General features: G+C 39.4%; 2 protein-coding genes across 3 annotated transcripts in view; one reads left to right on the top strand and one right to left on the bottom strand.

Annotated features, from left to right (window-relative positions):
• LOC311295608 (uncharacterized protein) overlaps nt 1-24,273 on the bottom strand; it is a gene marked incomplete at its 3' end in the record, with an annotated part of 334,919 nt that overhangs the window by 16,139 nt on the left and 294,507 nt on the right. The window lies entirely within an intron of this gene.
• Nucleotides 5,686-24,273, top strand: part of LOC311295867 (elastase-1-like) — a 304,045-nt gene continuing 285,457 nt past the window's right edge. Inside the window, exons 1-8 of one of the 2 annotated variants that reach the window (XM_084417406.1) lie at nt 5,686-5,804; nt 5,958-6,049; nt 6,457-6,557; nt 7,330-7,455; nt 16,896-17,032; nt 17,135-17,277; nt 17,366-17,515; nt 17,643-17,830. In XM_084417406.1, the coding sequence (XP_084273532.1) occupies nt 5,765-5,804; nt 5,958-6,049; nt 6,457-6,557; nt 7,330-7,455; nt 16,896-17,032; nt 17,135-17,277; nt 17,366-17,515; nt 17,643-17,654 (801 nt within the window). In that variant the 5' untranslated portion in view covers nt 5,686-5,764 and the 3' untranslated portion in view covers nt 17,655-17,830. Of the gene's footprint in view, nt 5,805-5,957; nt 6,050-6,456; nt 6,558-7,329; nt 7,456-16,895; nt 17,033-17,134; nt 17,278-17,365; nt 17,516-17,642; nt 17,831-24,273 lie in introns of those variants that run through there. The other variant, XM_084417405.1, reaches the window with a different exon arrangement.

Here is a 24,273-nt window from a genome sequence, read left to right on the forward strand (position 1 = left end):
CTGGAAAAATTGAGCACTCAACAACCCGATTACTAGAACATTTAGATATATAGATTCTGTCCAAACGGGCAGCACTTACTCTATCATCAGATACTTTTACCCAAGTATATTGTCTGGCAGTATTATGTTTAATCCTCCACATATCTAATAGTTCAGCTTCTTTTACTATTTTAGACAGGTAAATGGAAGATTGCATATGAGGTTCCTCAGAACTTCGATCAATGGTAAAATTTTCTGTGCAATTCCAGTCTCCCCCAACTATCACATTATCATTATTGTGACACTGTTTCAATATTCCACTTAAAATCTTAAAAATCCCTTCCAGCACATTTTCCAATCGGCTTCATTATCTACATCACTATGAGTTTCCTGAAGTAATACAACATTTAATCTCTTTATCTGTATACTTTCTAATAACAAATCACGTTTATGTCTATCCCTACCACCATTAACATTAATGGAGCCCACCCTCAAATTATCCATACATGTATTTAAGAGGAGGAAAGACAGACATAACAGAAAAAGAAAGAAAGAGAAGCAACCCATGTGATGCATTCCTGATCAGTTTAAGAACTTTTTTTTCCTTTCTTACATTTTCTTATCACTGCAAGATGCTTCTTTAGTCGAAAACGCTTCTTTTCACTCAGAATATCGAAACCAACTGCTTTTTGAAGAACTGTAACAGACCTAACAAACTTCTCAATGTCTGGGAAAAAGTCTTTAACATTCACCTGTTTGCCAAAAGTATCATCCAAGAAGTGATTTATTTCCTCAAGGGGATATAAGGAAATTTCCTTTTGAAGATCTCCCTGTGAGCCCTCAATGTCAATTGAATCTGTATCATCAGACATGGCATCAATACTATCATTACCTATACAAGTTAATAACCCACTCGGATTAATTTCATCAGATTCCTCACCATTATAGTTACTTTGCTCAACGTTGCTGAGACCTGGTACAATAACACAAGTTCCAGCTACGGCGTTCTCGGCATTCCCGCTACGAGTAACGTCACTAGCGCTGCACTCAGCTGACTGTATTGGCACCGCAGACACTGGCTCAGAGATGACACGCGCTACTGTACCAGTATCTGACTGTAACCCAGAAGGACCTGCGATTTCATTGTCAACTGAGATGATCACAGCATCAACCTCCCCCTCTGAAACTATTTGTTTCGCTCCTCCGTGCTCTTTGCGTGGACACGCAATCCTCTTATGCCCTATGTCACCACAATCAAAACATCGCAAGTTGCCAGTAGTTGCATAAACCATATAAGATCTCCCTTCATGCTTAACACGGAAAGAAACATCCAAAGTATTTTCTGGAGAGTCCAAAAACATATACACTTGTCTTCTAAAAGACTGAACATGTTTTAAAGACGGATGTTTACAACCTAAAGAAATCGTTCTGAACTCGCTAGCAAACTTACCGAATCTCACTAATTCACATTCCAACGCCTCATTAGAAATGAAAGGCGGAATATTTGAAATAATGATTTTACTAGAAGGTGCATAAAGCGGAGTAACCTGCACAAGATTATCACGTATGACAATACCATTTTCAATCAACCTACAAGCAGTGTTTTTCTCTTTTACAAATACAACAACCGCTTTATTCATTCGGGAGGCATAAATAATACTTTCAAAGCCTACCTCATCTCCCACTGCCACGAGAACGTCCTCTACCATAACACCGTCATCAGGTACACACCGCACACCATGCTGCAAAGATAGAGATGGCGTCTCCTGAGACGCCATCCTATCGCGCAACTTAGTTGCGCTCAAAAATTAACCGCTTACCAAAAAACAAACAAACTGTCAGAACATGCAAAAAAGGAAAGAAAAAAAAGTGAAAAAAAGTGAAAAAGAAAAAAGAAAAGACAAGAAAAAAAGGAGGGGAAAAAAGTTCTCACTCAACACCTCACCCCAAAAACTCCCAACACGCAGAGAGAGAGAGAGAGAGAGAGAAAGAGAGAGAGAGAGAGAGAGAGAGAGAGAGAGAGAGAGAGAGAGAGAGAGAGAGAGAGAGAGAGAGAGAGAGAGAGAGAGAGAGAGAGAGAGAGAGAGAGAGAGAGAGAGAGAGAGAGATTGTTGTTGTTATTTATCAGAACTTAACAGAATTTGTCTCCAGTCCTATTCAAAGTTATATTTATGAACCAAGTCTTTTAAAACTGGTAACTTTGATTTGGTTGTTGTTGTTGTTTTTTTGTTCAAAGGACTTTACTTTTCATATCTTAAGTTTGTATTTATACAGCCCACATACATAGAACACAGGCAGATATTTTGAATGTTGTGTAAGTGCAGTTTATAGGAAATGGGTCTAATATCCAGTTTATTTTCAAAATCTAAATATCGGCTTATAAATCGGCTCTTTTCGAGTTAATATCGGCATCGGCCCCCAAAAATCCATATCGGTCGGGCTCTAATCCTTAACACCAAGCATATCTGCTGACTCTGTTGATTTTCTCCTTGATTCTTTTAACTCAAAAGTTAAAAGTGTAATTGATGATATTGCTCCTGTTAAAGTCAGGGAGAAGAATGGCAGACAAAAAGCACCTTGGAGAAACTCAACAGCAGTGCAAAATATGAAAAGACAATGCAGAAAAGCAGAGCGCATGTGGCGGAAGACAAAACTTGTAATCCATTATAACATCTACAAAGACAGCCTTCATGCTTTCAATATGGAACTAGGCAAAGCTAGACAGACTTTCTTCTCAAATATTATAAACAGCAATTTAAACAACACACACTCTTTTTGCTACTGTAGAGAGACTGACAAACCCCCCAAGCCAGATTCCCAGTGAAATGCTCTCAGACAACAAGTGCAGTGAGTTTGCTTCTTTCTTCTCTGAGAAAATCAATAATATCAGAAAGGTGATCAGCACATCCTTGAGTTACACTGGGGTCAGACAGATCAAACCACCTGAGAAAGTAGCTACTATGTCTGACTTCAAAGAAATTGATGGCAAAATTTTGGAAGAAACCGTACAGCGCCTTAAAACATCAACCTGCGCTCTTGACACACTTCCCACATCTTTTTTCAAAAGTGTGTTAAACAGTTTAGAAGCAGATCTTCTAGAAGTGGTAAATGCCTCACTTCTCTCTGGGAGTTTTCCAAACTCCCTGAAAACTGCAGTTGTCAAGCCCCTCCTGAAAAAGAACAATCTGGATAAAACCATATTAAGCAACTATAGGCCGATTTCAAATCTTCCTTTCATAGGCAAGATCATTGAAAAAATTGTCTTCAATCAGCTGAACAAATTCTTATGCACAAATGGATACTTTGACAATTTTCAATCTGGTTTCCGACCGCACCACAGCACAGAGACAGCACTCATAAAGATAATAAACGATATTCGCTTAAATACTGATTCAGGCAAATTATCAGTGCTGGTACTACTCGACCTCAGTGCTGCATTTGACACTGTCGATCATAACATACTTCTGGACAGGCTGGAAAACTGGGTGGGGCTTTCTGGGATAGTCCTAAAATGGTTTCAGGTCATACTTAGATGGGAGAGGTTATTATGTGAGACCATAAGTCTGAGTGGACATCCATGACATGCAGAGTCCCTCAAGGCTCAATTCTTGTGCCACTCCTGTTCAACCTGTATATGCTCCCAATGAGCCAAATAATGAGAAAGAACCAAATTGCTTACCACAGCTATGCAGACGACACACAGCTCTACTTAGCCCTATCGCCTAACGACTACAGCCACATTGACTCCCTGTGCCAATGCATTGAAGTCAACAGTTGGATGTGTCAAAACTTTCTTCAGTTAAACAAAGACAAAACTGAAGTCATTGCGTTTGGAAACAAAGATGAAGTTCTCAAGGTGAACGCATACCTTCACTCTAGGGGTCAAACAACTAAACATCAAGTCAGGAATCTTGGTGTGACACTAGAGTCAGACCTTAGTTTCAGTAGTCATGTCAAAGCAATAACTAAATCAGCATACTATCATCTCAAAAATATTGCAAGAATTAGATAAAGCATCTAATTCTTGCAATATTTTTGAGATGATAGTATGACTTGACTTGACTTTCCAGACAAGACTTAGAGAAACTTGTGCATGCTTTCATCACCAGCAGGGTGGATTATTGTAATGGACTCCTCACTGGACTTCCCAAAAAGACCATAAGACAGTTGCAGCTCATACAGAACGCTGCCGCCAGGATTCTGAGCAGAACCAGAAAATATGAACATATCACACCAGTCCTCAGGTCTTTACACTGGCTCCCAGTTAAATTTAGGATTGATTACTGGTATAAATCATTCAATGGCCTAGGACCTCAATATATTGCAGATATGCTCACTGAATATAAACCCAACAGATCACTCAGATCATTAGGATCATTTCAGCTAGAAATACCAAGGGTTCACTCTAAACATGGCGAGTCCGCTTTTAGCTATTATGCCAGCCACAACTGGAACCAGCTTCCAGAGGAGATCAGTGGTCACATTCAAATCCAGACTCAAAACACATCTGTTTAGCTATGCATTTACTGAATGAGCACTGTGCCGCAGTTCGTCCGACTGTTTGTACTGTATTTTATTTTATTTTTCTAAACTGTTTTAATTATTCTTATTTCTTTTTATTATTTTAATTTCTTCTATGTAAAGCACTTTGAATTGCCATTGTGTATGAAATGTGCTATATAAATAAACTTGCCTTGCCTGCCTTGTCTTTGTCATTAGTGTTCATCAGTGTTAGTATTTAAGTTTCCTTCAGTTCAGTCAGTCTTTGTCCGTTCGAAGTCTTAGTTAGTGTATGTACATCCTGTTTGCCTGTACTGATTGGAATTATATTGTAAGTAAAAGTTTGTATTGGAGCCTTTTGCCATCTCGTCTTCTTCTGCCTGCACCACACCCTGACAGCGCCTGAACACACGTTGTTTTCAGACCAGCGCACAAATGGGCGCAAATGCATTTGCTTTTTAAACAACGTGGCGCAGGACGTGAAAATGATAACTGCGTCGAACTGAAACTAGCAAAAAACACTTGCGTCGCACTTGGTGCTGCATTGCGCCGGATGTAAGATAGGGCCCAGAGAGTGTCTGTATTTATACAGAGGATGACATGCACCTAAATTATGTGATACTCTACTGTAACATATTAAAACAAAACAATAGGTTTAACAAATACAACATTTATACTATTCATGTACATTATTTATGATTCTGTGCAGTAATGTCCTGCATAATATTGGATAAATTGAGGACAAATTACTTTTCTACACTGTAACATTCAGTGTTCACTATTAAAATTCTTCCTCTTTTTTTTTGGTAAATCTGTTTTTAGTGCTTAAACTTAAACTTCTATTAATTAGATAGAAAAATCTGAATTTATAATAATATACTAACATGAATAATTATATTAATGAATACAAATAAATGTTTATAAATGATAAAATAGGTATAATTAAATGTCTATTTTTGATTAATTAAAAAAAATACATGACATGTAGAAATGCACATTAAACCGTGCATGAACTTTATATCAGGTGCAAAAGTGAGATACTGTGAGATGCTGAGATGTTAACTCAAAGCTAACTCAGGTCAAGCCTTTGTGCCTAACTAGATAAACAAGTTTATTCTGCAGCTGGAACATTGGCCTTGGCAGTGGTGATATCTGTGGGATTCACACACCTGTGGGCATCAGCCATGAGTAAACACTTGTTCCGTACAGCGCTGCAAACTTCTGTGGGCATATATATGGACGATGGATCAGTTCAGAGTGCAGAAAGACCAGACAGACTGCAAACATGCTGAGGATCTTGTTGTTGAGTGTGCTGGCCGCCCTGGGTAAGACGCCTCTCTCTTTCTGTTGAGAAAACTACTAAATCACTTCGATTTTAACAAGTTAACAAATGCGAATGTACTCAGCTCAGTCTATATAGGCTCAAACTACAAAATTACTACACTCCTAGTATGTCTAAGTGTGTATTTTGTGTCCAGCGCTGGCTGAGCCCAGATACTTGGAGGATCAGATCATTGAGGAGCGGGTTGTGGGTGGAGAGGTGGCAGAACCCCACTCCTGGCCCTGGCAGGTATGACATTTTTTTAACATTAACTCAATACAAATCCTTTAAAAACTCAATAACTATGCTTTTTTTTTGGGGGGGGGGGGGGGGGGGGGTCCACAACTAAATGGACATAGTTGTACCAGCTTAAGGTGGTCAAGCTATTTTTCTAAATATGGTAAAGGTTGGTTGGTGGTGTCCCAGTAACAAGATCAAGATGGTGGTCTACAAAGCAGGTTGACCTCGGCAACACAATAATGGCCATAAATGTATAGCTTTATACCTAGTAAAACTTGAAGCTGATTATAACTGGATATTCCAACATCAATAATATCCAATCCGCCCGTTAAGGTGGAAATATTAAAATACCACTAGTGAATTTCATAATCCTTTCATATTTTCAAATTCTAACTAAATCACTGTCCCTTTCTCAGGTCTCTCTCCAGTACCTGTCCGGCAACAACTACTATCATACCTGTGGTGGGACTCTGATTAGCACGTATTGGGTGATGACCGCTGCCCACTGCGTTGACACGTAATTAATCCACGTTGTTTGCATCCAAATGGTTAAGAAACAACACAAACATCTGATAAACTGAGACTGATCACATGATGAGTATTAATCTGAAGAAGTTTGAGGTCTCTGCAGAACAAAAGTGTGTGTTTCTAAATTTGTGGCCGTTTTCAAACTGGTGGGTGATTCTTAATCATGAAATGAAAATGATCCACTTTACCCCTAAACCCTACCGTCACTGTGACGGGGGCAAATCAGGTAACGCAGTATAAAACAACCCCTCCATTGGCCAACTCCCATTACTGTCCTGCAGAGACTTTGACCTTATTCAAAGCAGCGCAATGACAGGTATAAAAGCAATTGGCTCTGAGCAATAGACCGTGTTTTCAATAGCATCTGCTGTAAAAAATCTGTATAAAGCTCCTACTTAGATCACTTATAATTTTCCAAATGCAGTTCATGTTGTCTGGACTGTGGAGTTTTTTTTTAAAGTTTCTTGGAAATATATTTTTATATTTAGCAGAACAATCCAAAAACACATTAAATAACAGTACAACCCACTGACTGAAGAGATGAATGTCTATCCCTCAAAGCCTCGCTTTCATTCCCATTAAAAATCAAAGATGGCGCTGCTGTGAATAAGGTCTATTCTTGATCTGAATCGCGCATGTTCATAGGGCTGGCACAATTCGCCCTCTGACGGCAGATGTAATACACATTCAGTGTGTTTGCAAAACATTTTTGGTTGTAATTTGTTCTTACTCTACCTATGTGTTCCTGAACTTCTATGCAGCTCGAGAACTTGGCGTGTTGTCCTGGGCGCCCACAACCTCAACAACATTGAACAGTACTCCAGGTACTCGGACGTCAGTGAAATCATCATCCACCCCAACTGGAACAGAAACGATGTGGCTTCTGGGTGCGTATATAACATACAACACGTAACGTTACATGACTTTGGCGACAATTATGCACAGTTTATACATGACTACATCTACATTTTTTAAAGGGACACTTCACCCATTTGCATTAAGCTTTGTATTGTTAGAAACCCAGTCATATATTATAATAAATGTGGATTTTTCATCCATTTTTCCCTGAGATGGGAGAAATAAGGATTTAAGTGTTTTACTTCCTGCTTATTATGACGTAAAAATCATCATTTTGCGTCATAATAAGCAGGAAGTCACATTTCATTGAAAAGTGTAGAGACTACAGACACTCGTTCCTCATCTTTCCCAGGGGGCGGGAACCGCTCACGCTACAGGCCTATTACAGATCAGTGGGTGGGACTTGACTTTCTGAAAACTAAAAGCAATATCCTCCATCTTGTTTGGAAGCTAAGCTAACAGGCGCTGTGGAGACAGATGTAAAGTTATGACAATAGCGGAGGAGAGTGCTCAATATGATATAGAGGAAGAGGATTTCAGAAGTCTGATGCTTGAATCAGGTGTTTGTGGCTACCTTTACAAGCCGCAGTATAGCGAAGAGCAGCCGAGGCAGAAGACCTGCCTGCCGCGGACGAGGAGCCCGGACTGGCTCGGGTTAGGGCGGACTGGTGGCGCCGGTGATCTCACTATGCAACTACGAACCGCTACGAACACAGAGATAGAGTCCGACTGTGGCAAAGAATTTCAACAATGACAACTTCTCCTGGATGAAATCTCTGAATCAGACGAGGACACGGACGTTTGTGTTGTGAATCAGACGAGGACACGGACGTTTGTGTTGTGAACTATCCTAGTTTCGCACCGCATCTGACTGAACATCCAGGTAACGTTACAATGCAATAATTCACCACTTCGAAAGAAATACAAATGAAGAGTAATTCACTAATGAGTTCGCCAACTAACTAGACATTTTGTGTGAAATTAACTTCAAGCTCTGGTGGTAGCTAGCCTTGTAGACGGAAGAGTTATTTCTCTTATGCTGCGTTCACACCAAACGCGAATATGCGTCAAAATTCGCGCCTGCCGCGTCTAGTTATACGCGTGACCACTTTGTGTGCATTCGCGCGTCAGAGCGAAATTGACGCGCGTAAAATCAAAAGCAAAATTTACGCGCGTCAAAGGCGAATTCCGGGGGCGAGAGTTTCGAAACCTGTTGGCGGCCATCTTTTTTAGATGTTTATCGAGCATTAGCAATAGCATTAATCGAGAGAGTCACCGCTCGTATATGCTCTGGAGAGCAGAAACAGCTGCGTAGGGGACATCGTGGCTGTACTCGGGTCCACCAAACCCTCCGGAGGGTTTCAGGAGTTTCACAATTTGCTTCAGGAGGTAGGTTTGGTGGACCTAACGGTGAGGACGCTGACGAGGACAGCGTAGGCCGTATAAAGCCTCGGCCTCGAGTGGTCTCTGCATGACGAGCCCGCGCTGTACAGCCCGGCGCGAGGTTCACCCTCTCCCGCACCTAATCTGTCATTTATTTTTGTTTTGATAATAAATGGAGCCAGCCTCCAAAAGTGAAACCTATCCTGTGATTTTTTGAAAAGTTTTTATATTGTGTTTGTTGTCTTTACATTAGATTAATAAAGTTTCATATAATCTAGAATAGATATGAAATAAATAGCATTCATTACAAAATGAGTATCTCTCATTGAAATCGAGTTTTTATGTGAAAGATTATTTGCTTTGTTGTGCATTTTAGTCATATTACAAAATAATTTATTGAGGCCAAACATAAAATAACATTATAAACTGTCAGTTCACCACGTGACAGCAGCAAGCAGGCTCCTGATTGGTTAACGCGGCGCGAATTGACGCAGAAGTTCAGATTTTTCAACTCGGGCGGCAGACGCGAATTCGCGTCAAACGCGTGAATGCACAAATAGCACTAATAAATTTCGCGCGTAACCAAACGCTCAATTCGCGCGAATGAGGCGAATTCGCGTCTACCGCGCCGCGCTAAACGCCTCATTCGCGCCGCAAGACCTCCAGACGCGCGTCAACGCGTCTTACCATTGACTTAACATTGAAATCACTCGCGCCAGACGCAAATTCGCGTTTGGTGTGAACGCAGCATTAGGCAGATATGCGCTTTCTGGATTAGTGGGAGTGGCTTGCGCAGCTGTGCAATGTGGTGCATTGTGGGAGTTGGTGTCTTTCATACAAATGCGTCCTGAAGTTACTTTCTTTCTTTCCTCGGCCAAGAAGGCACCAAATTCAAAATTAATTTTACATTTCGACTACATATATGACCCACTTTCAATAAAGATCAATGTTCCCATGGGTGAAGTGTCCCTTTAACTCAACAAACTAGACTGTATCGATTATACAATGAAACACAAACAACAATACTATTTTAATACTATATAAAGTAAGTACCTTTAATGTATATGACTGTCTCGACCATTTATTGTGCGCATCACATGACTCAACTGTATTAATAATTCTTCGTGGCTTTCTGAAATGCTTGATTGTGATTGGTCAACTGTAGCATTTAGCTGTCACAGATTTACTATTAAAGTCCGCGTGAACCGGAAGTTGCAAACGACTTTTCTCCAGTGCTGTGACGTATTTCCCAGTGAAACGGAATATTGAACAGAGGGCAGGGTTTTACTCTAGTGCTCCTCCTCTCCATCTCTCACTCATTACAGACTAACGGTTTGAGGCGAGTGGTTAAGCGTTTCCCAAACCAAGTCCTCAAACCTACGTCATCAGAGAAGGGACGCCATTCCAGACTGGAAGTAACTTTTCAGACTTTGATTAAAGATTACGACGGCAAACAATTTTTTTCTGTGTTTTAACTTGCACGGATTAATTGTTCACCACAAGACTAGTAATATATAGTAATATGTAACAGAATAAATAGGGTCAATTTTGATTTCAGTTGGACTTTAATAACGGTCACCTGTTAACCCTAATGTTGTATATTATTCCGCTGATTTTCAGCGCTATTTTCGTATCTCTCGTATCATTCCACTAGCGCTAACTAGCGACATCTTGAATTAGAGTTTTTGTAGTCAAAATAACTTTAGAGGACTTTAATAGTAATATAGCCTAGCTGTATATTATACCAGTTTTTTCTACTTTGTAATGGACAATTTTTTATTAGCTGAAGATTGAAAGGGGTCATGAACTGAGAATTCAAAATACCCTGTAGGCCTACGTTTCAAAACTCAAAACTCCCTTGTTTTTCCAAAAACTGATTTTACTGAGGGACGGTGCTAGGGCTGGGTTAAGGGGGCTGCTGGAGCCCCAAATGTTTTTATTATTATATTAATTAATTATTATTTTTATTTATTTATTTACATCCAGCAGCCATGTCACCCTGTAGCCCAAGACTGGTTGCCCACTGAAGCTAAGCAGGGCTGAGCCTGGTTAGTACCTGGATGGGAGACCTCCTGAGAAAACCAGGTTGCTGCTGGAAGAGGTGTTAGTGAGGCCAGCAGGGGGTGCTCACCCTGTGGTCTGTGTGGGTCCTAATGCCCCAGTATAGTGACAGGGACACTATACTGTCAAAGAGCACCGTCCTTCGGATGAGACGTAAAATCGAGGTCCTGACTCTCTGTGGTCATTAAAAATCCCAGGATGTCTTTCGAAAGAGTAGGGGTGTAACCCCGGCATCCTGGCCAAATTTGCCCCTTGGCCTCTGTCCATCATGGCCTCCTAATCATCCTCATATACTGATTGGCTTCATCACTGTCTCCTCTCCACCAGTAAGCTGGTGTGTGGTGGGCGTTCTGGCGCAATATGGCTGCCGTCGCATCATCCAAGTGGATGCTGCACATTGGTGGTGGTTGAGGAGATCCCCCCTTCTATGTAAAGCACTTTGAGTGCTGAGAAAAGCGCTATATAAATGTAATGAATTATTATTATTATTATTATTAAAATAATTTATATTAGACACCGCAGATTTGCTTTCTCACATCTACAGTGTCAACTTACATTGTCATTCAAACTAGACAAGAACCGCCCACTGAGGCTAGTCCTTCTGACTGACTGACATGTAAACTGGCCAACCATCGATGAGAAGTTAAGCATCTTTACGATCCTGCAAATGAGATTAGATCTTTTGGAGTCAGGGAGCCAGGGAGTTTGTTGGTGTATAGTATTTTACAAGATCAATTTATTTAAAATGGATATTTCAAAATTATATTAAAAAAAGGAAGTAAAACACCCCCAGCCAGCACTTAAACGCCAAGATAAAACAGATTCAGGTATCTGTAACTATTAATCTTATATTAAACCTTTTAATATTATATTTCTTATTTGGTTTTAAATTGTGTCTGATTTGTGTTTTTGAGCATCTAACAGTTAACGGTTGCGCAACACAGTCTATATAGGACACACACACACCAATTTAGAGCATTTATATTTTTGGTACTTAGCATGGTCTGTGGCAGACTTTTCGTGTCAACAATTCAATAAACAAGATTATAATACAATATATATATATATATATTTTGCTGATAAAAATGGTGATGAAATTTTACCTTGTTTATAAAAACAATTCAAAACATTTTATTTAAAGGTGCATTGTGTGTAATATTTAGGAGCATTTGTTGACAGAAATGCAATATCAGATACATAACTATGCTTTCAGTGGTATATAAAGACCTTAATGAACCGATATGTTTTTATTACCTTAGAATGAGCCATTTCTATGTACATTCACCGCGGGTCCCCTAACATTGACATGTTTCTACAGTGGCCCTAAATGGACAAACGCATTTCGTCACTATGTTGTTCTTCGTGCAAAGAAGCTAGCTAAAGTCAGTGAATAAAACACTGAAACAATGATGAACAAGTAACAATAATATTCGCAACACCATATTGTTTTACTGGATAATTAAGTAAACATAATTTCTTAATTTATCTTTGTAAAGAAACCTCATTGCTTAACTGCCTACTTTCTGCTGTCTCAGACGACATATTTTCCTGTCGGCCACCGTAACTTTTGTTGGTTGCAATTTGCAACCTCACCACTAGATGCCGCTAAAAATCACACACTGCACCTTTAAAGGGGGGGTGAAACACTCATTTTCACTCAATCTCCTGTTAATCTTGAGTACCTATAGAGTAGTATTGCATCCTTCATATCTCCAAAAAGTCTTTAGTTTTATTATATTTATAAAAGACAGATAGGCTGTAGCGAGTTTTTCCGGAAAAAAACGGGCGTCTGTAGGCGCGGGCCGTGCGGCCAGTGGTAAAGCTGTGCTAACCGAGCTAACAACAACACACAGAGAAACATGTGAAGCAGTTTCTTACTCACCACCTGTTCACCGAGAATTCCTTTATCATTGTGACTGCTCGATCCTTAAGCATTAGACGATCTGCAAATCCGTCGATCTGGGCTTTGTTTATAAAACAATCATCGTCGACGAAATGTAGGGAACAGTCTCGCACAACTCCGTTTTTGGCCCATAAAAACAATCTGCATCCACTTTTCCCTTAACGCTGGGTTCTTTAGGAATCTGTGCAGGGTTGTCTTGCCCTGGTGACCAAAGACACCCTTCTTTGGTGAGCTGACCAGAGCGTTTTGATAAGGTAACGTACTGCTTTCGCTCTCTCTCTCTGTCTGTCTGGTCTACGAGTGCGCGCGCGCCCGCGTTCTTCCGGCAGAAGTGCCCTTAGGACCCATATAAGGAAATTCCACCCCATCTTACGTGACACAGAGCCATACTCGAAAAAAACTTTCCGAAACTTGTGACAAACCGGAAGGACCATTTTTGGCACAGAAATACTCCTTCAAACGTACAATTTAATTTTTGAAACTTTGTCCATGTTTAGCATGGGAATCCAACTCTTTAACAGTGTAAAAAACTCAGTATGCATGAAATAGCTTGAAATAAGGGTGTCCCAAAGCATATAGTATGTTAAAAAGAGTATGCCAGAAGTCCCCTGATGGTCTACTATTTCTGGTGGATTTTGGAAGTGTGTATCCGTGCACACTCTGAAGGCTAATATTGCCCACAACCCATTGTGATTTGGAGGAGGAACTACAACATGAGTAAAAAGTGTTAAAAAAAACTACCAAACATGGCAGATATGCGCAATTAACTTTGATAATGACCCGCGACTCCGGATCAACACGCTACTGCATTTCTCTCAGATACGGTTGGAAATGAAATTAAATAAAATGTGGAGGATTTTATCTTTGACAAGATGATTGACAGGCCAGTTCATTGTGAAATGATGCGACAGAGAGAAGCCAAGCCATGATGATGTGATAGTATGTCCCAAAGCTTGTCTACTTTCTGCTACACACTCAAAAGTATCTACTTTTTCTTCACAAAAAGAGTAAATACTTTTAGGGTGTAGTATAAGTGTTCTTAAAGTTGCATGTTTTGTCCTTATGACACTCCGTACTGGTTCCCTGTTGTATTGTAGGCTTACATGTGCAGAACAACTCAGTGTGTCACCTGTATAGTGAACGAGTCAGTAAAGCTGCCATGTGAAAATGCTTGTGTCAGTGTCATCACTCAAGCAGTGCACAATCATCGTTTAACGATGTAACAAAACTGGCGACGAGGATTAACACTCTCTTCTCTCTCTGCGAAACTTAGTAAACTGTAGTAAACTTAGTAAACCACAACTGGTAAAAGTACATGTTATTCAGCTGACAGCGACTCATTAAAGCAACACTATAAGAACTTTTCCTCTTCAGTCCCCCTACAGGTTAGAAGCGGAATTGTCCATTACCGCCGTTGTAAATAATTTCGCCACCCGCAGCCTATTGTCACACACACACTCGCTGTTTATCTAGCGCCGGCTTTGGAATGAACGATGTCCAGAGACAAGGTAGAGTATGTTCCATGATTTCATGAAAGTATGATGTATTGCGACATCAGAAACGAAGTAAAACTAAATGTCCTGAGATTGCTGGTTCAAAGACTGCAGAAACTGTGGAAAAAAAGAGAATATTGAATGTGCATGCCAAAACAAAAAGCAAGATGACAAATTAAATCCAGCTAAACCTGTGGAGTTTAAGAAAAGCTATGTCAGAAAATTCAAAAAGAAAAACATAAATCAGGTGGAATATACAGGGAAACAACAAGAGGATGAATCTGATGAAAATGAATACTCATGTAATGTCTGTGTCTTCAAATTCTGACTGAGTGACGCCACTGCTAGATGGAAAAGCTGTTACCATGCAAGTGGACACTAGGGGTGGGCGATATAGCCTCAACATTTATATCCGGATATTTCAAGAATATTTGCGATAATGATAGGCCTATTTGTGACGATATAGACTTTTTTTTTCTTAAGTTATTACATTTATCTCGCCTAAATGTTTGCTCACTCATTGCGTTTTTACAATGGGGTAATTTTGTTGTTAAGAGTTTACACAACACAAGGAAGCTTGATTTCAATCTTTGAATTAAATTGAAAAAAGTAGCAAAAAATTGTACAAAATAATTGTCATGATTCTGCCTTCGTGTTTCAGATCTCTCTTGTCCTGAGGCAGGATCATGACAGACCCATGTTTTATGTGTAAGCACATGGCCATTTGTTTGGGCTTTGTGCTTGCGTTGTCTCGTTTCAAACCCTGCCCCCTTGTTATCCTCGTTTTGTAATTATTACCGTATTAGTTTCACCTGTTGTGTTCATTTTTAGCTTCCCTTTATAACCCCCTTGTGTTTCTCTGTCCTTTGTCGGTTCATTGTCAAACACTGTTAATTGTTGCTTGTCTATCTTTATGATAGTCCTCTGTGAGTACTTTGTTTGGAATCCTGTTGAGTTTAGTCAAGGCTTATTGCCTCTTGTCTTGTTTTGCCCCCTCGTGGGTTTTGTTTTCTCTGTTTTGCCTACAATAAATTGTGTGTGAGCATTCAGTCTGCTTTTGGGTTCGTCTACCTTCATCCTCATGACAATAATAAAGATACAAATGAAGAGGAATAAATAGTCTTTGGGTAGGTCTGCTTTGTTAGTCTGACCTCTTGGAACCAAACCACTTCCATTCTATTGAAGTAGAACCCTTTTTAGGTCCTAAATCGTCATCGGAGGCTGACATGCTGCTCTTACTCTCAGATGTGTTTTTGTTGTGCGTGCTAGGGAACGTAAAGGTGTCATTGTGTCCCTATATCATTGATATCATGATATGACATCTTTTTATCATGTTAAAATTTATACCTGTATTATCGTGGACGGTATGATATTGCACACCCCTAGTGGACACTGGAGCCGCTGTATCACTCATGGCGGAGTCAACTTGCCAAGAGAAGTGGCCATATCTCTGTCTCGAGGAACCGAAGCTGACACAGGTGAGCTTGTACCTCTTTCAGGAGTCATGGGTGTGGCTGTAGAGCTAAACAAACAGAAGGTAAACTTACCACTGTGAACACAGTAGTCACACAGCTCTGATGAGCCGATCATGGCTATAGAAAATAAAGCTAAATTGGCAGGAAGTACATTTAGTGGTGAAAGAGTCTACCAGCCTACAACATATCCCGAGGAAGCATGCAGAGGTGTTTGGAGATGAATTTGGAAACATGAAAGACATCACTGTAATGTTGGCCATTAAGTTTGATAGTGAACCTAAGTGCTTAAAAGCTCGTCCCGTTCATTACGCGATAAAGCCTAAGGTAGAAACTGATCTAGACCGTCTGGCGTAAAAAAACTGGCGTACTGAAGAAAGTGAATGTTAGAGAGTGGGCCACGCCAATTGTTCCAGAATTGGATGTATCAGTTCGAATTTGTGGCGATTTCAAGGTTACTGTCAACCTTGTTTTAACTGTACAACACCCCTTGCCACTAATTGAAGATCTTTTTGCTGGATTAGCAGGCGCCAGAAATTCAGCAAGATAGACTTATGTCAAGCTTACCTCCAAATGCAGGTCGATCCTGCTTCCCAAGAACTGCTGACCATCGTGACACATAAGGGCTCGTACAGACATCAGAGGCTTCCTTTCGGCATAACTTCGGCTCCAGCATGCCATGGACCAGATTCTGAGTGGATTGAATGGAGTACAGTGTTATCTCGATGATCTGTTAATCACAGGAAAAGATGATGAGGATCATCTCGGGAACCTGAATGCAACACTACAAATGCTAAAAGAGAATGGCATTCGGGTGAAGAAAGACAAATGTGACTTCTTCCAGCCCACCATCGAGTATCTAGGACATGTAATTGGCAGTGCTGGTCTTCACAAAAGCACCGTCAAAGATAAAAGCTATCGTGGATGTGCCATCTCCAAATACCGTAAGCCAGGTGCGATCATACCATGCAAAGTTCATGCCAAACCTTTCCAGCAGACTTCGTCCATTACATGAACTGTTAAACAAGTCCAACTGGACTTACATCATCAACACAACATCCATGATCATATTAAAGATATTCTAAAGTTATAGCGCAAAATGAAATGTGCTTGAAATGTGGAAAAAAAGTCTGTGATGTGTGTTCTTTGTTTTTCAGATATGATATCGCTCTTATGCGTCTGTCCTCTTATGTCAGTATGAACCCATTCATGCAGGTGGCCGCCCTTCCACCCTCTGGACAGGTTCTGCCCCACAACAGCATCTGTTACATCACCGGCTGGGGCCGCGTTGAGAGTCAGCTTTCACTTCACTTCAGATAGCTTTGACATTGCCTGAAATCATTTGCATGTAACTCATTCCTGATTCTTTCCTCTCATGGATGTGATCTTCATTTAGCTGGTGGGCCACTCTCCTCTCATCTGAAACAGGCCCTCCTGCATGTGATGGACCACAATACCTGCACTCGTAGCGACTGGTGGGGAAGCACCGTGAAGAGCTCCATGGTGTGCGCTGGTGGCGGCAGCATTTCTGGATGCCATGTGAGAAAGACTGGTTGTCAAACAGATCATGAACTGCTTCATACTGCAGGAAAATGTCTAATTTTGTCTCCTGTTGTGTTGTTTTTAGGGTGATTCTGGCGGTCCTCTGAACTGTCAGGTCAGCGGTCAGTACGTCGTCCATGGTGTGACCAGCTTTGTGTCATCAGAGGGTTGTAATACCTACCAGAAGCCAACAGTCTTCACTCGTGTGTCTGCCTACAGCAGCTGGATTAGTGGAGTAAGTGCAATTATATCATCATTATAATAAAACTTTACATAAGGAACTAACAAGCAATCAATGTCATGACTGTATCTTATAATACTGTTTTTATTTCATATTTCTTGTGCCATTTGATTCATTTCAGATCATTGGATAAGTGGAAAAACTGAGAAGATGAAAGAAAAGCATCCTCCACGCTTTTAACATCTGCAATGGCAAACAATATTTACAATAAACTTTACATCTAATCTTGGGCTGCTTTTCAAACATTGTTAAGATTTGTTTAATCCAGTTTAATCAAAAAACAATAAATACATTTAGTAGAGCACTTAACTATTTGAAGTTATTTTTATTTATTTATTAGATTAATTTTTACATTTAAGGAGAGCAAAATATCAAGTAGGGTCTGTAGGGAATAACATTTTAGGGAACTTTTGTGGACAAAAAAGATCCACTGTCAATAAGGACAAATAATGGTTATTTTGACTGTACCTTAAGGTGACTTTGAGGTGAATTGAATTAATTAATTTGTCGCAGCACCAGATAACAGAGAAAAACATGGACATTATAACAAGGGATCTGATCTCACTGCTCGGTAACATCGAAATGAACTGATGGCTGATTAATTAGGAGGTCAAGAGGGTACATTTTCTTCAATATTGTGATGGATTTCTGCGCTCCACATAAATAATCTATACAGGTTTGGATTTGGAACGACATTTCAATTGTTTATCTAAGCAAACCTGGATGATCAAAATCAGTGTTTCTATAAAAATAGATATAGATATAAAAATAGATTTTTTCTATAAAACTTCAGTTCAGTCAGTCTTTGTCCGTTCTAAGTTAGTGTGTGTACATCCTGTTTGCCTGTACCTGCACCACACCCTGACAGTAGGGATGGGGAAATGAAGCCTCATGAATCACTGAGGCTTTCCCCTGACTGTTCCGGGAAAAGATTCAAAGCTTCGAGAGTGTCGAGAACAGTGCCACCTGGTGCTTATTTAAAATAAAGCAGCCAGAAGCCTGTGTTAAAAGCTCTGGCAGACGAAGCAACCACAACACACTAGTTTCAATGTTATGTGTACAAATAAAAGTCTTACATGTTTGTGTTTGATTTGTTCATTAAATAAATTCATTTTCCCATTAAAGTGTGACAATAAAATATAATATAAGCTTATATGATTCAATAAGATTTAATGTAGGCCTACTCTCTCTCTCTCTCTCTCTCTCTACACGCGCGCACACACACACACACACATTATGAACTAGATGCACCGCATGGTGGTACAAAATATGACCGCCGCTCAGGCCTGCACTGGCTTTCCACAAAAATAAATGACGTGGAGCAATTTGGCTGTATTGCGTGTTTATGTACCTTAAAAAAGTAGTATGTGCATGTCTGTCTGTGTGTGTGTGTGTGTGTGTGTGTGTGTGTGTGTGTGTATGTGTGTGTGTGTGTGTGTGTCTGTGCGTGTATGCGTGCGTACATGTGTGTGCGTGTGTGTGTTTGTGTGTGTGTGTGTGTCTGTGCATGTGGATTTGTATGTGTGTGTATGAGTGTGTGTCTGTGCGTGTGGATGTCAGTGTGTGTGCATGCTTGCGTTTGTTTGTATTCCTGCATGTGTGTGTGTGACAGTATCATCCTAAACCAGCAACCCTTCGCTCAACACCACCATCTACAGGCCGATGAGTGTACAGTCACTAAATGTGCACATAAATTAATTTATTGTATACCCCCGTGGATTAAAGTCCCCGTGAACCGGAAGTTGCAAACGACTTTTCTCCAGTCTGTGACGTATTTCCCAGTGAAAGGGAATATTGAACAGAGGGCAGGGTTTTACTCTAGTGCTCCTCCTCTCCATCTCTCGCTCATTACAGACTAACGATTTGAGGGGAGTGGTTAAGCGTTTCTCAACCCAAGCCGTCAAGCATACGTCATCAGGGAAGGTCCTCCAATGCAGAGGGGAGGGGCATTTCCAGATTTTGATTAAAGATTACGAAGCCAAAACATTTTTTTCCGTGTTTTAACTTGCACGGATTAATTGTTCACCACAAGACTAGTAATATGCGCTAACAAAGTAAATAGGGTCCATTTTGATTTCAGTTGGACTTTAAATTCTACGAAACTTAGCATACCAACTCATCTCAACTGAAGATAGGGGCGATTAAAGCAGAATAATATTGAATTTTCATTTTTTATGGGAGGGGCGCAAATCACAAATGAGTGATTATGGGCTAGTTTGATGTGGGCCCTTAAGACCAACATACCATAAAAAAAAATTTTACCAAAAAAAAAAACTTTGACAATCCCTATATGACCGCTTTCGCTAGCTATGCTAGCGGCGGTCATAATAAGGACATTGTCTGATAGGATCATCTGTTATTAAATGTGCTTATGACACTTGTTACTTATAGTGCTTAATCAACTGTAATGATAGAAAGGTGATAAAGTTTTTAATTATTTTATTTATTTTTGGCTGTTGCCATTGCTCTAAATACAAACCAAAGTCGATTGTCGAGTTCTCCACTGTTGCTTATGCCTAGTTCACACTACACAACTTTAAACGTCGGCAGATCGCTGTGCTGTTCAGACAACATGACTTGCTCTGGAGTCTTGAAGTCGTTGTGGTGTTCAGACTATGTGACACTACGTAAATCTTCTGCAACAGGGGCTTACACACTACAGGAGCTGACAACAAGTCTTGGCGCATTCCAATGGCAAATGGACGGCGGGACAAAATTGTTGGTATATATATATATATATAGTTGAGCACCGTCATTAGAACTCTATAACCGCAAAAAAACGTGTTATTAAAATATTTTTAAATTTCTATCTTTTCTATTATAGAGAATGTTTAAATACTAATTAAAAACAATTGTTGACAGTCTGTGTTATTATTGGTCTATACGTTTCCAACTGTAATTGATTCTTTCAATCATTTGAGATAGAAATAAAAGCTATGACTATGATATAGTGATGTGCCATCATTATGAGATTTATTAAACAAATGAAAAACATTTCCAATAATAAACATTAGCAATAAACATTTGCAATAATAAACAATATCATTACCGATAACTGATCGTGCAGTTTAATTACCCCTTGACTGGCCCCAAACATGTTTGATAAAAGAAACATATACAGTGTGTATAGATGATGTGTATTACATTTTAGCTCAAAAACAATTGTAATAAAAGATAGGATCATAAGATGCTATATTGGGTTTTTACCACTTAATGAAGTTTTGTTTTGTAAATCGTGAGACATGATTTTTACCACTTTGCTTTGTAGAAATAATTTATTTAAAACGAATTTCGTTTTGTACAAATTGTATCTTAATTTTAATAAATGTTTCATCAACCAATTGCATGTAGGCCTATTTATAAAATAAAAAGGAAATAGGCAATATAATAACCGATGAGTTATGTCATTTGACTCACGTCATAACCGTCACACCAATTCTGAAACCGGCACACGCACACCCCATATATATATATATATATATATATATATATATATATATATAGGCCTATATTGTTTGTGCAATGATCTGTTTAGAACCCCGAAAAAAAAAAAAAAAAAAAGAATATGGGTGAACGGATGGATAAGCACACGCGGGCAGCAGGGATTGTCTGTCTGATAGAGATTTGGAAGTGAGTAAAACATTATAATGAAAAAGCAGCTGCCTGTTGTGGTTTGGCAACGATGGTTACAAATACAAAGGGCTTTTGTAATATCATAACAAGATGATCATTGGCTGTTGCTCGTCGCGATACGTGACACCACAGGCTATCGAGTCGGCCGACAATTCCAGATATTTGGCATGCTAGATATTTTTCTGGCGTCGGCGATGTGTCAGCGAGGGGTTTTGATGCGTCGTTAAGTAGGCCTATTTCACACTCAAAGATTGGCGAGCGCCGATCACCCGCAGATTTGCACGCGATTACAGCCTGACCTGTCGGCGAGCTCGTTAACTTGCAAATCGGGCTTAAATCGGGCTTAAAATCATGTAGTGTGAACTAGGCATAGTTGCCTATGATCACGCGCGTGAACTCGACAATCGACTACTATGGACTTCGACCGAAAACAGGATGTAAACACAGGTATGAGCGCTGGCTGAAATAACATCATTTTTATCCATATCTTTCACATCTACTGCAGTCAGATTCACTCGTGTTCACTCCGAAGGAATCACTCACATGACCTGTGCACTTGTAATGACACATCAAGGATGTTAAGAGGCTAAACACAGGTTTAAAACTTGCCCCATTGAAGTCAACAGGGTGCAAATTTTAAAAGAGGATAACACGGTGTAGGCAACACCGATTTTTGTCGTTGTTCTCTGTACTGACAGCACTCCAAATTTACAAAAAAAATTGCTCAATGTTAAAATTGCCCGGAGTTCTCCTTTAATGTATGTGCTAATGTGTGTAATGATAAAGGGCTTCTTTTCCACTGTTCATATGAAAACTAAAGGTGCAGTAACTAGTTTGAGCATGAAATGGTGCAAAATGTTCAGCTTTTATATTTTGTTCTTTGTATTGAGCCAATAGGTCAATTGGTGACAGTACAATCTTTTATTGGTCAAATATTTTATTTATTTATTTTTTCACAGGTGAGAGTTCACAAAAAATAAATAAAAAAATCAACATATTTTTAAATCAACTCATTGACTTTCTGTTCACCAAAACAACTTAATTGGATTTGCCCACTTGATCACTGTTGATTTGAATATGCATTAATATTAGTTAATTATTAGTTGAATAATTAGTTGAATATTAGGACCAGTTCAGACCAGTTAAGACCAGTTCAGTGTGTGTTGAAACCAAGACATGACCAAGAAGACTTTTGAGGGGTTGAGATCATTGAGATCAAGACAAGAGCATAGCACCAATCTCAAATCTTCAATATCCAACATGTTGAATATTTACAATCAGAAATCCTGTTTTGTGGGAGGAGCCCCGAGGAGAAACGCGCACGCACTCTGCAGACTGTCACATAGAACGAAATGATACCCAATCAGAAAGCGATCTGACGGAAGCATAACACAACTTCACCCAAAACTTCTTTCTTTTTTTACCTGCAACTTTTCTGTAAAAAGCAGTCCAAAAACTATTATTACCATTGTCGTTCGCCATGTTCGTTTACTTTAAAGTCACGTATGATGCGAGAGGTTTTGCGAGATTTTCACACTCTGTTTTTTTGTGAATGGAAGCTGTTGGTGTGCTTTCCCGGTCACGTTGCGGAACAAAAGGTTCTCAACAGGGCCATTATCCATTATCCAGGTCCCTTGATTAATTTGTGTTCATAATCAGTAAAATAAAATAAAAAATCTTCTAACAAGAATAAACACATGAACAAAATGATTATTGTATTATTATTTATTCTTACAATAATTACAGAATATATTTAAATTATCCATCAAATTGTCTTTTTCTCCTTACAGTCTTGCGAGTTAACAACAATGCCTGACCAGTAAATTACTTGGTGGACAAAGAAAACATGTTGGCATTAGGCTTAGGCATTAGTTAATGCCTAAACATTTTAAAGTTTAACCATATAAATAGAATTTAGTTTAATTAATTTTAAAATTCGTCACTGGAGTGAATGGGAACATGATTTATTGAAAATATTTGAAAATATATAAGTGGTTCTTAAGTCAATACTTTTTTAATGGCATGCTAAGTTTCCATTCCTCCACTGCGTGACTCTAGGCACCATCGGATTGTTGTCAGCGCGAAACACATTTTTGAGCTTGTGAATGCTGATTCTAGCCAGTGCTTGAGCGCTGGTCTATGACTGGAAAAATAATAGAGTCGTTGCAAAAGAAACGATACATAACTTACATGTCGCATTAAACTGGCAGATTTTAGAATGTTGTTGGCAATTATTTTTGCAAGTAATTACATGTTTAATCTTGCCTTGCCTGGATCTTTGGAGTAAACTTGTGAACGCCCACCATGAACACCTGAATGCCCCCCTTTCAAAAATCTTGCTTCTAACGCCCCCCGTTGTTCTCTGAACGCCTCCTTGTCATTTCTTGCTTCTAACAAAAGACAGACCAATGCCTAAAAGCTGTAATGTGACAGGGAGTACAGCAAACAAGCTAAAAAAACAGAACTAAGTTTTTATAAGCTACCGAACCGTAAAAGCCAGCCTTTAAGGAGACAAAAGTGGATACAGGCAATAAGACATGAAGCATCAGCAGGAAGAATGACACACAAAAAAAACACGGTTTGGAAAATGGATTCATGATGTACTCGCTCATTACATATACAGTATTTTGTACATTTTGAACACAAAAAAGTTAAATACTGCAGCTTTAATGTTAATGCTTAACAGAAGTGCATAGAGTTCATCATTGTATTTGTTGTTTGTTGATTTTCACATATTACACTTAAGAGATGTACACACACACACACACACACACACACACACACACACACACGTTTGTTTCACAGTATAGTTCAATGGGGAATTGTGAAACTTTAAACTTAATTTTTTTTAACACTGAAATGATTTAATTCCTTGTGTTTGAATGTCTGTATGTTATAGAGTTTCAGCTGAATTTACTGCAGAAAGAAAGAAATGCTGAATGTATGAGGAAGAACAGTGATCATTATTACATTGACTAAAGATACTCACAGACAACAACTCTGAATGTCTTGTATGAATCCCCACTGTTGGATTTGATCTGTAGTTTATAGAGTCCAGAGTCTGTGGTTCTGCTGTTTGTGATGGTCAGAGATCCAGTATTCTCATCCAGCTGCAGTCT

This window comes from Rutilus rutilus, assembly GCF_951802725.1.
Source record: "Rutilus rutilus genome assembly, chromosome: 8".
NCBI classification, from domain to species: domain Eukaryota; kingdom Metazoa; phylum Chordata; class Actinopteri; order Cypriniformes; family Leuciscidae; genus Rutilus; species Rutilus rutilus.